Below are 17,349 nucleotides of genomic sequence, written 5' to 3'. Positions count from 1 at the left end.
TATATTTATATTTCATTTAGAGTTACTCTAAGTTAGAAAAAAACTAAGAGAAATTGAAATAAGTTGGAGAAATCCTACATATTTTGGGGAAATGTTTGACTTTTTAAGTTTTCTTCATTCTATGTGCAGAAACTTCAATGAAATAATCATTATATATCATAACATGAACTAATATATCATTAAGAATGATATATTATAACTAACTTATATATCATTAAGAATGAAATGGGAAAGGGGAATTAGAGGAGGAAGGAGGGCGTTGGGAGGATTGGGGAAGGGGATTACACAAAAGGAGGTTGGCTATATTATGTACAAGTACCCACTTCCCAAGATCATTGTAAAATGCACATACTCCAAACATGTACTAATAAAAAATAAAATGGAAAAAAGTTCTCCTCTTGTTAAATCAGACTTAATTTTATCATCAGCTTCCCCATGAAAGAATATTATATTTTATGTATCTCACATACCAAATTAGAGGTTTTCTGATCCTGACTTCCCTGTTACTTCAAAAAACGTATGATCCACATTATTTTATTGAGAGTTCAGGTTGTGCCTCATATAATTCTACTCTATAGAAAAATAATTCTTTTCATTTATTCCTTCAGTGAAAAGCTATAGGCTTTACTTTATTATATAAGAAATGTCCACAAAGACAGAAATTTCAAGGTGCCTTATATTTTTCAAGGGATTTAACCACTTGGTTTCATTCATTGTATCTCAGATGTGATTATTTTTCACATTACCCTGAATCCCAAAGCCTAGCGTCTTCTTTAAGAGTTGCTTCCCGAAAACCTTCTGTTTCGGCTCATCCTTCTCCCATAGTGGACTAACGCTGAAAGCATGAACAGCTGTGCTATGCAGCTTAAGGCACTAACTGCTTATTGAAAAGACTGTTTCCTACAGGTGCCACGGAGAAGGTGTGCTGAAGGCCTTCATGAAGACGGACTGCTTCTAATTCGAGGTGAGGTCAGTAAATGAGCACTAGATCTATCGGGACGCCTACCCGTTAAAATAAACTATATTTTCTTTAACAGAACAGAGGTTAGATGCAAACCTTGCAATATCCACTGACTCCACAACACGGGGAGTAAACCATGCTAGTTTTTACAGTGGTCATAGAAAACAGGACCTGATGTCACCGCTGTATTTTGGGCAAAGAAACATCTGAGCCCACTTGTAGCCATTTGCAGAATGATAACAAACGGTGCGTTCATCTTTGAAATTCAATTCAGGGTTTTATAGTGTTTTGTTTTTGTTATGGGCATGAGTTTTTTGCTCTTTCATACTACAGAGTTCTCATTTCTTTACTAAATAAAAGAAGAAATATCCATATTAATAGCAATATGGTAGTCAGTAAGTTAGTAAGAGCAATGGTAAGCATGAAGTCAAATGAGTGTTAATGAGTCCTTAAATGTTTCAGGACTTTACCATGGTTTCACAAACCAAGAAAACTAAGTCCTTTAGGTTTTTTCTTTTTACCTATGAACTTGGACAACAACATTTCAGAATAAGCAGCATAACAAAGGGAGAACAAAAAACTTTTTTTTCAGAATCCGTCCAACTCAATTAGAATGAATTCCACCACCTGCCACTGTGACTGAATGTGCTTTTACTCAAAGACATTGGATTTATAGAACCTGTAAATCCTGATGGCTATCATAGAACCAACACCAATAAGTACTTCTACTTTTTGCTGTTGTTAAAGCCAGTCTCAATAAGCGCATATCAATTCACAACACATATTCCTTCACCACTAAAATCTACTCAGAATTGCATTAAATTATGTAAAACATGGAATAGCGCTAGACAAGAGGGCTTCTGTGAGAAGTCCAAGTCTAAAGCCACGAAATCATTTACCTGATATGTGTGACCAGCACGTGATAAACATATCTCCATGTAATTTTCAATTTTTTTGCATTATAGGTATAAATCATCTCATTTGACACTTGAAGAAACAGATGTACAGAGGTGTTATGTAACTTGTCCAAGGAAAATAAGTTTATTACCTACAGAATTTCTTGGTATAACCTTCAACTGGAAAATTCTTGGACTGTATCTTTATAGATCTCAAAATGTACATTTTAATATTTTTATGTCATTTGAACATTTCCATAAATTTTAATGAATGGCACATGCACAAGTTATATCTGTGTATTATATTATTGTGCTTTGCATATTAATTTAAATGCATGGTACTATCTAAAACTTTCCCATAGATTTGTGAAAGCATTGATGAATAAAGTAGATAGCTTCAGATCAGTAAATGGAGTAGTATCCCACTGATAAAATAAATATGATTTAGAAATTATTACATTTAAAGAATAACTTTGGGAAATGTGGGTATCCATACATCTTTGTTATCCTGTGTAGTTTTACAGCCCATACTTATGCTTTGTGCTACTATGACAGCAAAGGTCCCATGGAAAAAAGGCAAAACCCCTGGCATCTAAGTGACCACTTGTATTTGTCCTGTGTTCTCAATTTCTTGGCAATATGAATTAACTGCCACTTGGAGCCTCAGGAAATTATAATCTAGAGGACGAACACAAATTAATCACACAACCAGGACAGATGGTATAGTACATGATTTATTTTTGTGTGTGTGCCTAGAATCAAACTCATGACCTGGCACTTGCCAGGCAGGTGCTGTGCTGCTAAGCTGTATCCCCAGCCCTATCTGATCTTTCATTGCAACTGTTGCTCAAAGGAGGTGGTGTTTTAGCGTGTGTTGACAGGATGGACAGTCCATGGAGAAAACTGATGTAAGTTATCAGATGTAAGGTATCAGATGCAAGATGAAAAAGCATTTCCTATGTACTGATAGTTATCAAGTTTTTTTTTTTTTTTTTTTGGTACTGGGAGTCGAACTCAGGACCTTGTGCTTGCCAGGCAGGCACTTGTGCCACTGAGCTATATCCCTTGGCTGATAGTTATTAAATTCTAAATATAGGAAACTGAAAGACAGTATCAGATCAAACAAACCACCTGGACAAAAGATTTTCTGTTCAATTAGAAAACATGGATTAATAAAAGTAACATTCTGATTATGGTTAAAAGCAATATAAACACCATTTTTATTTTTTAGTCACTTTATATTCTCCAACAGTTATTTAAAAATTTTTCTAAGTAAAATCATGTCACTTTTGCATATACAAAATCATTAAGGATGTAGGTTATGGTATTAAAAGTTGTCAAATAACAATTTATGTTAAAAATAATGTTTGTAGGTATTTTTATTACTGTCACCTAATATATGTGTCACAGTGATTGCAAGGAAGTGCTAAGTAAATGTATAGCTAAAAAGACTATTGAAAAATATTTTACAACCATATGACTCTCAAAACATGTCATAAATACCTTTGTTTACATTTATTCCAAAACCTTCTCAAAGTCAGCACACCATAATGATATTAAAAATGACCTTCTAAAATGCTTAGTGTATTGATAGTGGGCATAATAAATTCAGAAGGGTTATTTTGGCAGGAGAAATACATTTAAATGGAGTTGTCTGGTAGAGCTAGAGGTGATATATGGAGGTGATCTACCACCGAAGTGAATACTCTTACAACTTTGGTTGTGAGACTATAAAAACACCAGAATTTTCTCCAAAGACGACCAGTAGGAAAATCCCATGTGAATGGCACCTAAATAAGTTAACTTGGTAGATTGAATGAAGGTACTAAAGTTCCCATATAAACTATTCTTTTCTAAAATAAAAGTAAAAGCCAGTATCAATACCAAGTAAAGCACACATGTAATAATTTTAAAGGAGTAATATTACATGTGTGCTTTACTTGGTATTGATACTGGCTTCTATCTATCTATCTATTCATCTATCTCTATCTGTCTAGATATCTAGCTAGCTAGCTATCTATCTGTCTGTCTATCATCTATCCATATCATCTATCTATCTATCATCTATCTATCTATCTATCTATCTATCATCAATCTATCATGACAGAGAGAGAGAGAAAAAGACAGAGAGAGGGTTGGGGAGAGAGAGAAAGATTACTTGTCGATAGTGATAAAATTAATGCTAAAATAAAGTAAGATTCACTAAAGAGATTTAGGGAAATATCACACATCTGACATTCCAAAGAGAAATATAATTGTCTAAAACACACCTGCTTTGTATCTGGTGTTCTTTTTTCTTAGTAATCTAATCCCATTATTTTAAAGTTGAGTAAATGTGTTTTTCAGGCTATTTTGCTTCATGAGGTTCTTGCTCAGTAGACTGTGAGCCCACCTGGTGGAGGTATATATTCCTCTCAAAATGTAATTCTTCAGACTCATAAATTTCACAGAACATTTGTTTTAGTTTGCTTTCAGGAAATAAAAGGTACTAGAAAAAAGGCTCTCCATAATATGCATTTGGTTTATTATTTTTCTTGCTTTACCGCCATGTGAGGCCACTCAGGATATATTTGCTGTCTTCCAGAATGATACAGCTCCACTTAGAGATGCATGCACATTCCAGCCCAGTGCATGTCATGTCTCTTGGTCAGATTGATCCCCACGCAGGTGCTCCCTCATACTGTGTAAAGACCGTAAGTAGAAATGTGACAAAATATAGCATACCTCCTTCCTCCAGATTCATGGGTTTAATAGAGTAATCTGTACTTTCCTCACTTGCTATAAAAATACTCCCTGCCAGTGCATAAGGAAGAAAATTAAAAATAAAATTGATCATTCTAAAGCCATCCAAATATATAGACTCACATTTAGTAGCCTAAAAGTACTTTAAAAGCAATACATAACATGACCGTGAATCTAGAACTGCTAAAAGGATTTAGTCCAATGACAAAGCCACACCCCTCTCTGAAACAACTTACTTGGGCTCTATCCCTCTCTATAAACTACTATAACAGGCAGAATTCTCTTCTTTTCTTTACAGAAGTAATAACAATTTATGATTTCATTTAATAAAAATCCCTTCGATGATTTCGGTGCTTTTGGATACTTGTCTCCCACTTTGATTTTAATGCTCCAGTAAAATGTCAAAGGCAATATAAACTTCCACAAATATAATAATTCAACCAGCCTATGACAACAAAGACATCAGGGCATGTTTATAAAAAAACTCCAGTGTTAAAGTGTTTGGCCAACTGGCCCCCCTTAAACCTATGTCCACTAGGAATGGAAACTATGTACAGAACACCCATTGCTCACTTCCCTGAACATACAGCCCTGTCAGAAAAATGGCATTTCAAGGTTGAAGCAAAGGAAAGCTAACCTAAAAAGTACAAAGAGGCAGAAATGACCAAATATATTTAAGATTTGCCCCTTGGTTTTAAAACTTATTTTTATTAGCTTCATTTAATTTTCTTGACATTAAATTAGAAAGTGCAGTGGATCAAAACAAAGAGCCATGAAAGGATACAAGAAATAGGAAAACAGAGTGCAGATCTCAGTCACTTGTTCACTAGCTTTTATTTGGGACTGCTGTTTTAATACCTGAATTAACTGTGGTCTGTTTCTCACTACTCCTTATTTGGAACGATTGCCCGCTCTGTTCTGCAGTTTCCGGTCATTTTGGCTTGATGGTGACTATTTTGTTTTATGTTGCTATATTACATGAATAAACCAATTGTAGCTACCACCCAAGAAACAAAAATCATTAAAAAAAAAAAGCAAAAAAAACTGCTGTGTGTTGAAAGAGTTCCTGATGACACCTTCTGGAATAAATTGAGTATGTTTGTCTGCCTGCCTGCTGTCCAAGGTGCAGGTGGTATGCGAGAAAGAAAAAAGTATCCTGTCGTATAGATGCTAAAATAGAATTAGTCTGTCAGGTTGAAGCATCAATATTAATTTTGATGCTTTCATCTTGAGGGAGACTAATGCATGGGCTTTCTCACTAATCAGTAACTTGCATATGAGAGACGGCATGCCCAATATCTCATGAAAAGCTGATTTCATACATCTGTAAATAAAATAGATAAATATTCATCTTTATAAAGTTTGGCTTTAATACCATAGCCTTCATGTGAAGGCAAAGTTGGAAATTATTGAAGAGCAAGTATTTCCTCAAAGACGAAATCTGATTTGGGTTATCAAATGCAATGACAGTCCCGATGTCTTAGAGATATCATTTTGAAAGGCCCCCTCCCACACTCTTTCATTGCTAATGGTCATAAAATACATATAAAATCATATTGTGTCTGATCGACAATATTGAAGAGCCCATCTTCCTTACATGAATAAGTTCAAGATACGCAGGGTAAAACCTTTTCTCTAAAATATCTTGACCCCTTCTTTTTTTTTATGAATGTCCATAACTGGTAAAATATTGTACTCTAGCTACCTGATCTACTCAATTTGTATTCTGAAATCTTTCTTCTGAACATCAACCTTTCCCAAACTCATCCATTCTGTCTTCTTTTAATAAATTTCATTCCCCCAAAAGAATTCTCTATATTATTCTCCAACAGTATTTTGTAGAGACTTCTGCTACATGTACCTGTCTTTCACTCCCATGCAGACAGAGGAAATATAGGGATATTAGAGTCAGTTTATTGGTTCCTTTCACTACTTGGTGGCAGAAATGATGTATTAGTTTCTATCTTGTAATACATAGTACACTTTTTAGTACTGGGAAAGCATGGAATGCTTTTCTCTAAAACTTGTGAGTGTTGTATTTCTATACGAAGTAGGAGTAGCTTTTAAAATGATCTTGGCTCTACCACACTTCTTGATTTCAATATCACAACAAAGAGTAGGTTAGGAAAAAAAATATGTTATAAGGAACATTTCAATTTTCCAGTAAGAATTAAATCCTGCAGAAAAGACAGTGTACATTCCACAAATGAACACAACCTATAAAAATGTCCCATATTCCTAAATAGCAAGAAACTTAAACCACACATGTAATACAATATATTGAAAAAATATTTTCAGGAAAGAAAATATCTTGACCTAACAAGACACCAACTCCAAAATTCTGAGTTATTTATACCCAATGTTTGGATATAATAAGACCATCAATAAAGTCATTCTTAGTCAACAAATGTTGCTAAAGTTTAAAGAACAGAGATTAAAATATGTTCTGCATGGGAAAATTTTGTTCAGCCTTCCTTATTTTTATATAGGAAATCAATTTGCATCACTGATAATATCATTCACATCAGACAACCCAAAGTTGTTAGGAGTTAATTTAGTTTTATGCTGAAGCAATTTGATACATGTTCTGATTTGTGATTTTCATTTTGTTTGTTAATGAAAAAAATTAATGAGCAATGTTACCGAAGTACAACTCATGAAAGCATCAGCACTATTAAAGAGCTCACCGCATACTGTACATTGCCATCACTGTCTAGTTGGACCTGGACCACGATGATGGAGATACCATCAGTCAAATAGCAGAAGCAAGAGTTCAGGGCACAGATGCCTTCACATACCTTTGCACTGATTCGTGTTTTTGTCCAGAATTGCCTTTGTGGATACAATTTTTCCATACCTGAAAAAGGAAAAAAAAAAGTCTATGTTATTTTGACTCAATGAAGATATTTAAAATACCTTAACGAATGTCAAGGCACACATAATTAAACATGAGTAAGCCAAGAGAATAAGTTCTTAACTTTCATTATACACTTGGATGATTTCCTTTCACCAGTCCCTCTTTGTAACTCAGGAATGCACTTCTCTAAGTGCCTAAGTACTGGGTAACACCTTCACAAATAGTGTATCAGGCTGTCAGAGGTGGCCAAAGGAGACTGCATGTGACTGAGGAAGGTAAACTGCAACCTATGGACTCTTGAGGGGACCTGGGTGCCCAGGCACCAGGCTGAAAGGAGTTTGCATCCTGTTCTGACCCTACTTACTGTTGTAACCTTGAGCAGTTTATCCCAACTACTCCAGGCCACAGTTTTATTTTTTCGGTAAAAATGTAAAGCTATGTATGTCAAACCTTCCAGCTCACTCAGCCTTCACCTCTTTGGAATTCAAGTATTTGGCTGTAGAGACAGTGCAATTGGTAGTAGTTAAAAGCAGCTACTGGGACAACAAACACCACAGCTCAATTGTCAATTCAGTCTGGATCTACTGGTTCTATAAGTCATGTGCACGCTGAGTCATTTCATCATCTACAATGATATAGGTACATTTACTAATAATGACTTTGATTATACATGTGCAATAATTGAAATCAATTTTAAATATATGTGGTGAGTATAATATTGTCTTCCTTTTAGGTTGTTGAGATGACTAACTGGGCTTTATCTGATGAGCTGAGGACAGAGGGTGATACAGAGGAAAGGTCACGAAATGTTACCTTTTCTCCCAATCATTCTCCATGGTAACTGTTATGTAATATCGTTCCTTGATGTTTTCTGAGGTACAGAAGAAGAAAAGGGAGGCTAACAATTCTGGCCCCAGTGACAGTTTAAAACATTATTAGACTCAAAACTTGCCAGTGAGAAATTTCTCAGCTAAGGTATTTGCTAAAAGATAATTTAGGTTTAGAATCTACACTTGTTAGTTTTAATGCTAGAAATCTTACTAACAATGTTTTGAACTCTACCTGCTCACACAAATACAAGATTAAGCTTTTCTCTTTGTTTAGTATTACCGACATGCCGATTGTTTCTCTGTGCTGTTCTACGAGTTTGCTGCTTCCACCTCTCTCACTTCACAATAAATAATGACAAGCAAAACTCATATCTCATCCCAAGAGTTTCTGTCTTAGGAGAATTATCAGTAAAATAATACTGTATTTGAACACTCTTTTCAGCAGAGAATGAATTAAGGATCATACCCATCAACTAGAGATAATGTTTACTAGGTTCAGGCTATTCAAGCAAATAAACATTTGCAAAATGTATGCAATAAATGGAAAAAAAGGAAACTTTTACTGAAACTACTTTCCACAAAAAGTAGCACAAATGCAGTCTATGACAGACAGAAACCAGAGAAAGAGAAATCAGTTACAATATTTAAACCTAACACACGTTGGGCATAGAAGTCTTTAAGATAAAAACCTTTCTTAATTGGTTTTTAAAGCTACTTTTTAAATTTTTATAGAAGTAACTTCAAAATTAAAATTTAGCTCTATCTTTTAAAGACTAAATTAAGAATTATTGTATTTTATAGCAAATTTTATTTGACAGTGGGGCTCTGGGCCAGTGGTGTACATATTGCCCCAATTTATGAATATTACAAAGATGTCCTGTACTTCATTAAATGCAGGACATGTAACACTGGTACCATTATTTTACAGTAAAAAAAAAAATCAAATCTTTCATATGGAAAGCATTTGTAAGTACTTTGGCTGGCAATTTTTTTTCTAAAAGAATAAATACATAGAACATTATTGCCCCGAGACTATGACAATGTTTCCAGAAATGAAGACCTTTCTCATACAGATGTATGCCATAAAAGCAAATTGTGCTACTTCTTGACCTCCCTATTTCTAATTACACTCAATGAGAGACTTTCCGATGGTACAGAAACACAAAACAATGGAACACAGCTTCCAAGTACCACATGCAGTATCCATTCTGACTAGAGTCACAGGAATTCCAAACTTTGCACAGTTACAATATTTTACACTAGCAATTATTTTGCAGAACTAAAACATGCTTTCAACAAGAGAAGGCAGTTAATGGAGGACTGGTCACAATTCATGTGTGAACACTCACGATGACAAACACGTACTCTCTGCATGCCTGGCACTGTATTCTGCGTGATCTGTGGTCAACAGTTCACATAGGTAAATAACGTTCAGGCTGTCTTTAATAGGTCCAGCCCAGTACAAACACAAAAATCATCAATATAATATACCTGAGGAGAATTATATTAAACCATTCTTCCTGATGCTTTGTCAAAGTATACTCATCTACTAGAATAAAAACTACTAGACAAACTCAATGTGCAATTTTTACACATTCTAAAAGGGAAAAAAAGGATTTTTGAGTTAAAAAGGAATCTTAAACATGTATTATTTCACTGACTTACTCTTCCCCTTTTTGGGACTTAGATCAAGACTTAAATATTTAACAAGTTTTTCTTCTATTCTACCACCCACAAAATGGAAAGCAAAATCAGACATTAGAGATACAGTGTGACCAAATTGCTGAGTGATGCCTGGAAATAAACACCGAACATTAGCCTCCTGGCTCCAGAAGCTTTCAGACAAATCCAATTCTCTTCTCCATCCTTCCATTTCCCGTAGTAGGAAGAGACAGACTGCTACCCACAACCAGCTTCCTTAGGGGTTTGAAATTCTTGGGGGCAAACGAATGGATTGCACGGTTTTGTACCATAATTCTTTCCACATGCGCCTTCTCCAGCTGATACAAGAAGACCCTAAGAGACCACTGCTAAGACACACTTCCACATTAAAAATCATGCAACTCTACCTACATACTTATCAAGAATGCAGAGTGCTTACTGAGATCTCTAAATACTGCCAGTTATCAAAAACATTTTTATATTCCAAGAGTATGTTTTAAAAGAGTAGGTGATCTACAGTAGCTTCTCATATAATGTTTGGAGTTTTCATAACTGAATTTTATAAATTCATCTGCTGTCTGTCATATCTTTATAATACATTTACCTTAGTTTGTCAATACAGGTTTTATATTCACTTTATAAAGAAATAACCAGCCCTTTACTAACATTTATCTTAGTTTTAAATGGCATCTGAGTCAAACTATATTTGTTGATACACTCGATTATTTCACATACAAGCCTAATTTAAACTAATGGCATCTTTATTTCCCAAAGTTGGAGAGAAAATAAGAGCTATTATGGATCTACTCTTCATGAATTATGAAGACATCAAATGGGCAAAATATATGAAGAATTTATTTTTAAACCCTTTGCTGAATCACTCACTGTGTATATTAATTCAAAAAATACAGGCAGAGACTGAAAATAGAGTCTCTGCAGTCAATTAACTCTCAGCGAACTCATTTTTCACACGCTTTCTATATTGATACCAGACTAGAAAAAGGTATCACATTTATTTAATGGATGAAACATTATCTTTTAAGCAAATGTGGTTGTTTGCCTACTTTTAGATAGCTCATTCATTCTTTGGTGTCTGGGGATGCTAATGGGACCTCGCGTGGGCTGTAGGAACCCAGTTGGAATGTGGTAGCTCTGATAGACTATTCCAGGAAGGGTTTCATCTACAAGTTCACAGCCACCAGTGTTCCAAAAGATTAGCTATTTCAGTCTGTAGACAAGTAGTCCAGGTAATGCATTATTGTATGGGCTCAAGTGTACCTTTCTCCCTAAATTAATATACTGAAATCTTCATCCATGGTACCTCATAATTCAAATGGAAGGGTCTTTGAGAAATAATTAAGGTTAAATGAAGTCATACTAGTCACTTAATCCTATATGACTGGTTTCCCTATATGAAGAGATAGGCACAAGGGGAAAACCTGAGAAGACACATGGAAAGTGTAGCCAGCTGCAAGCCATGGAAAGGGAACTCGGGAGAACCAACCCTGCCACTGTCTCAGGATCTCAGACTTTCAGTTTCCAGAAGTTTGAGAGAACAAATTTTTGTCAAGCGCCCCCGACAGTGGTATTTTTGGGGGCAGTCCTAGCAAACAATTTCAATAACCTCTTTTGCCAGGTATGCTGGCTTTGGGAAAGAGAAGTAAGAGGATCGATGGAAACCATTTCTCCTTTAAATACTTTGCTCAATGGTTTTGCAGTTGGTCCTTCCATGCCCTCACCTGAAACACTCAGCATCTTCTCATCCAGCCTTTGTGTGCCTTAACAGCGCTCTGGAAGTATCACACAGCACCCCACAATGGACAGCTGTGAATCCCTTACTTGGCCCTTGGCCTTGCAGTCTGTGCATCATTCCACTCACCCCTGCTGCCTCCACATAATTAAACTCTTACATCACAGCTCCACACCAAGCAAATGTTACAAGTCTATGTGAGAAGTCGCAATGTCTGTTTACATGATCTCTTGGGGCAAGCACCATACAAAGAACACAAAATCTGTATCTAGAAGGGAGAGTTGGGGAAGGGTTCTTAGCAAAGGAAAGGCTTGGAAAGGGACAATATTTTAACAATCAGAAGTATTTTACTGGGTGTGGTGCTGCTTGTGATTCCAGCCTGCTTGGAGGTTTAAGTAGGAAGTTTACAAGTTCAAGTTCAATTTGAGCAATTTAGAGACCTGGTGATACCTTGTCTCAAAGAAAAAAGTTAAAAAACACCAGAGATGTGGCTCCATGCAAAGGCTTTGTCCAATCCTCAGCACTACAGCAAAATTAATTAATAAACTCATTAATTAAAATGTTTTTTAGAAAAGATTTATTTGTCAAGACAATCTATTACTATTCAGAAAATTATTGTTTTCATGCTACAAATACATTCACCAACGCCTAGGAAGACATATAATGCTGCATTTCATTTTTGACTTGTGTTAAGGAAATAATTCTAAAACTGCTTTGTCTTGGAAGGCTTGTGAGCACAGACTGCTGAGCCGCATGCCCAGGAGTTCTGACTGGGTGGACAAGAAATGGGCCCGGAGTATTGCATTTCTCCCAAGTTCCCAGGTAAGTCCTACTTCTGGTGGTGCTTTGAGAGCCGCGGCTCTAAAAGGCAAATACAAAGTGCTGACAGCATTGCAGAGACTACAGGGTCTTTCTACGGCCACAAAAAAAAAAAAAGCCATTCTCATAACTGCAACTGTTTTCTTTTGCTCAATTAAAACTCCATGTTGAAAACAATGACTGTTGTCAACAGTGATTTTTGTCTGATTATATCCATCATTTGCCCAATGCGATGATGACTGACAACTCAAATTCAACTGCTTTGCTATTCTTTTTCAGCCACATTTTAGGAAGAAAGTAAAGAAAAATGGCAATGTCTGTGTAACTCTCTTCCTTCACCTAAAAATAACTGGTTAATAATTAGCAACTTGAATTAGAGAGCTAATCTAGAGAGACAACTGAAAACTGCCAAGTAGATAATGATTAGTAATTGGCTAGTATTTGTACTGGCTGTTAGATTAGAAATGGATATAAGTCTGAAACATATACACCAGACCAAAAGTGCATATTTTTTATGCTTAAATGCAAAGGAAAACCCCTAATATGCTAGTTCTTACAGTTATCAACTCTGCACCTACCTTGCTAGATGCTTTTGCCTCCTCACCTTCCACAAGTACCCAGTGCTCTACCTCGTCACCTGAGCTGACCCCCTTCGCTATTTTCTCTTCTCCTACCCATTGGCCAAGAAAGTCACTGCAGCTTGTTGACTTCACCATGGATATTTCTTGTTTCTCACTGCTGTCCATTTCTTGTTCATTCATGCAGAGCTGAATATGAACGGGCCACACCCTCAGGGCTCTTCAGGAGTCCAATCCTGTACTAATTCCCAAGGTCTTCTGCAAGTGGCCTTTAAATTTTGGAAGTTTGAAATGCCTCTTAACTATTCATGGATCTCTACTTCAAAGCCTCTCTTACGTCCTTCCCAATTTATTTGTTCGATGCCTACTTTTATTACACTTTCTGAGGTCCAACGTTCCAGTGCTCACTCCACGTATAAAATCATGTTAATCATCACAACAACTTCAAGAGCGAGGCTCCGTCTCAGTCTGCATTTTATAGATGAGGATAAAGAACCAGCGAAATCTCAATTTTCCCAAGGTTACACAACTAAGAAGTAGCCAAGGAGGATTCAGGCTCCAACACCTGGCTTCAGAGCCCATGGCCTGCTGACTCTGCACTGCCCCTCCGCTCCGCTCCCCTCGCCATGCCTCCTAGCTGTGCTTCTCTGTCCTCTGATCACTTTCACTGCTGTAACCTGTGTGCTCTCTTTCCCTACATGTCACCTGAGTATTTTCCAAGAGGTGCTCTTTTCCCACAGTGCCAGGGGTCTTTCCTCTCTGGCTTAAGCACTCGTGAGGCCTTGCCCTCTAGACACTGCTGTAATCAAGTTCTTCTCTTTCCTTTCACTGTCAAACTTTTCTTGAATGTTTCTTTACTCGTACTTTGTCTTTCTTTCCATTACTCAGTTTCACTCAGTTCCTAAATACTGGCTTCTAAGTATTGGAAGAACACTTCAAAAATTAGCCAGTAACTTCTTATTAAGGAACATAACCTGTTCTCAGCATCCCGGACTTCTTGCTCCTATCTGACCTGCTCTAGTACCTTCTTCCTGCAGCCTCAGTACCATGCACTACCCTGGCCTAGTTCTTATCGCTTGCTTTTTACCTCACCTCTTCTACCACCACCATTTCTCCTCCTCCAGGTTCTCAAAAGTGTGTGTTTCAATTAAAACCGAATCCTCAGTGCACTGTATTTGGTGTTCAGTATCTATTCGGCTGATAATTATTATTTTTTTTTTTTTAGGTTGATAATTCTTGAAGTGCAGTGTGCATAAGAATCAGTTGGATGACTTCTTATAATTCTGGGCTCCATCCGCAGTCTGATTTAGTTTTGTATGGACTGGGAACTAGCACCCACCTTAGGACAATGTAACAAAACTACCATATCGGAGTGGAAATCTCCTTCACTGCCAGCTTTGAATTCCCCTTTCCTTGCATTTCAGTGTCATATTCTCTTCCCTACATATGCCTTCACTCTCAAACCTCAGTCTTGAATCCCCAAGTAGAGTTACCAGACATTTCCTTTGGATGATGAATGGTCATCTCACAAACAATGTTGAACTCACCATACTCCCCTTCCTGATCCTCTTTGAAAACTTTTCCAAGGTAGAAGCTGCTCAAGTAGTAAAATTCATATGGGCAGAGACTGTGACTCCAGGGGGAACCAAAGGGGAACCTGCTTTTCAACTCAAGCTATTGCTACCATGAAAGAAAAGGTTCCCCAGATTGCTAGGTTTTCTCAGGTTTTTGAAAAAAGCCTAACATTTTAGGTGCATTTTATTAAACAATGTAAAGATAAAATGAAAGAGATTTTCTACATGGACTAACCTGAAGACTGTGAGTTTGGGACCCTAACATTGCTACACCCCAAATCCCCATTTTCTTTTTAAATAATACAAATTCTTCAAAGATAATCTGTAAGTCATCACTTCCCAAATCTTTTTCCAAAATCTGATTAACTGCTATGCTCACAGCCAGTATAGAATTCCCTAACATTTCATATAATTTCATACTATCTTATAATACTCGCTGTTTTTTTTTTTTCCCCATGAGATTTGTACTTCAACAGGACCTTCGTTTTATGGGGGCCAGGATAATGTTTTGTATTGCCCTCCACATCCACGCTATATTCAGGATAGAGCTTCATACACAGTAAAGCTCTATGAAAATCTGTTGAGTTTTTGATTTTTCATATAGACCTGGCAACTTTTTCATATCAGTGACACATACTAATAGTTGTTTTCCATGAATACTATGTACATATACACCTGATGGAGCACCTGCTTCGGTAAAGTCCATCAGATATTTTATTTCAAATTTCCAAGCCACCTAATACACTGATTTTACTATCCTTAGTTATTCAAAGATAAAAAATTAATATTTGATATATTAAGTTGCTTGTCTAATTTTAAGCATCACTTAAATAACATTTCTTAGATTTAAGTTCAGGTTCATCTGACTGTAAAATCCCTATTCTTTTCTTGATTTCACACTCTCTCTATGTGTAGTGAACAAGTCCAGGTAAAAGTCAGTCCTCTGACCAGTCAGGTTGGTGTTATCTTTTGTAAATTTTTGCAAATGTGGAGCCTGACTGCTTCTCTAAAGGGCAGATAAAGGACCAACTTCATTTTGGAAATAAAATAACTGGAATTTCTCCAGTGATTGTTAGAGATCACTAACAAAGACATTTGTACCTTCAAGAAATTTATGGTTTATAACCTGCATCAAATTCTAGTACAATGGTGGATTTAACATGGACTGAATGAATTTCCTGAAAACAACTTTGTGGCAGATTTACTTTGGATATTTGGGGCAGACAGCAAATATGAGATTCTGAAAAATCTTACATGACTGAGTAGTTATTTAAGAGAATACCCCATCAAATATGTTACCATTTTCAGGATCGCATTTCAATGGCAGAGGAATTGCAATGGCATTTCAATGGCATATATATATATATTGCCGTAGTCAGAATTTTGCTCCCTTAAAATTCATGTGTTGAAGCCTAACATCCAGTTAGGAAGTGGGACTTTAGGGAAAGATCCTCATGAATGGCATCAGCATCCTTACATGAGAGGCCACAGGGAGCTTTTCTGCCACTCCCCCACAGGAGGACACAGCCAGAAGGCTCTCTCTGGAAAGCAGAGCGGGGATTCAGCAGACACTGTCATTGTTTTGTTCAGCAATTCTTCAACCTCCAGAACTGTGAGCAATAAATTGCTGTGGTTTATAAGCCACCAAGCGTGCAAAATTTTGCTATAGCAGCTTGAACAAGCTATGATGATTAGTGACCGCTGCATCTGTCAGCACAGCTCCAAAGCACATTTTGTGTTTTTAAAAAAGTTTTGTGTTGGTACCTTTGTTAATGAATCAGTAGCTTCCAAGCCTCACAGAGGTCACTTTGCTTCATTGAAAACTCCCCCAAGATTTTTTTGTTGTTGTTGCTGCCCTCGTCTTTCTTATTCCAGTTTAACTGTCATCTCTCTGATATCTTTCTTTTTTTTTCCCAAATACTAATTTATCTTCTGTACCAATCCAACTGGGCTTTGAGTACATCTCTGTTGGTGATTGCATTGCTTCATGACAAAAGAGTATCACTGATAAAATATAATACTTATCATTACTGTATTGCAATTATTATATACTTCTTTATCCTAATATTGAGGAAAGGTTCACTGAGATTGGAGAATAAATTTTATTTTTTGTTATATTCCTGACCTTACATACAAGGTTCAATAAATTTTAAGTGAATGGATAAATGAATGAATACAATATATTTATCCAGGTGATTAGGATGGCAGTAAGAGTCTTAGATATGCCAAGGCACAGACATAACTCTTACTGTGTGAACTAGCAAAGTATATATCATACCAATAATGACATGTTGCCTTTTATACCTTATATTTACACCTTTTCATCCAAGAAGGGAGTGAGCCATAACATCACTTACAAATCAGACCAAAGTCATTTTATAATCTTTAGTGTAAAATGCTTCACACAATTTTTGTTAAGTCCACAGGACTGTCAAAGAAAAAAAAATGGATGAAATATGAAAGAGAAATTCCATGTAGTGTAACATCTGCTGTAAGATTTTTACGGAATCTGTGGTTTTTTGTATTGGTATAAGTGCCTAATACAAATACTTCAAAGATGTATTTCCCAGGGAGATTTATCTGTAAGAGAGATATAAAAGAGACAGTCCTGAATTGTCTGTGGAATATTTCAGAGTTTCATAACATTTAAACACTCTTCTCTGTGCTTAAGTTATAAAAG

General features: G+C 36.3%; 1 protein-coding gene across 6 annotated transcripts in view; it reads right to left on the bottom strand.

Moving 5' to 3' along the window:
- Positions 1–17,349, bottom strand: part of Rbms3 (RNA binding motif, single stranded interacting protein 3) — a 679,403-nt gene that overhangs the window by 476,593 nt on the left and 185,461 nt on the right. For all 6 annotated transcript variants that reach the window (XM_005387516.2, XM_013515630.1, XM_013515631.1 and 3 more), the window contains one exon: positions 7,398–7,456. In XM_005387516.2, coding sequence (XP_005387573.1) covers positions 7,398–7,456 — 59 coding nt within the window. The remainder of the gene's footprint in view (positions 1–7,397; positions 7,457–17,349) is intronic.

This window comes from Chinchilla lanigera, unplaced genomic scaffold (genome assembly GCF_000276665.1).
Source record: "Chinchilla lanigera isolate Chin_1 unplaced genomic scaffold, ChiLan1.0 scaffold00029, whole genome shotgun sequence".
In the NCBI taxonomy this organism is placed as follows: Eukaryota; Metazoa; Chordata; class Mammalia; order Rodentia; family Chinchillidae; genus Chinchilla; species Chinchilla lanigera.
Note: the sequence above shows the minus strand (reverse complement) of the source record. Positions and strands in the feature narration are given on the sequence as shown.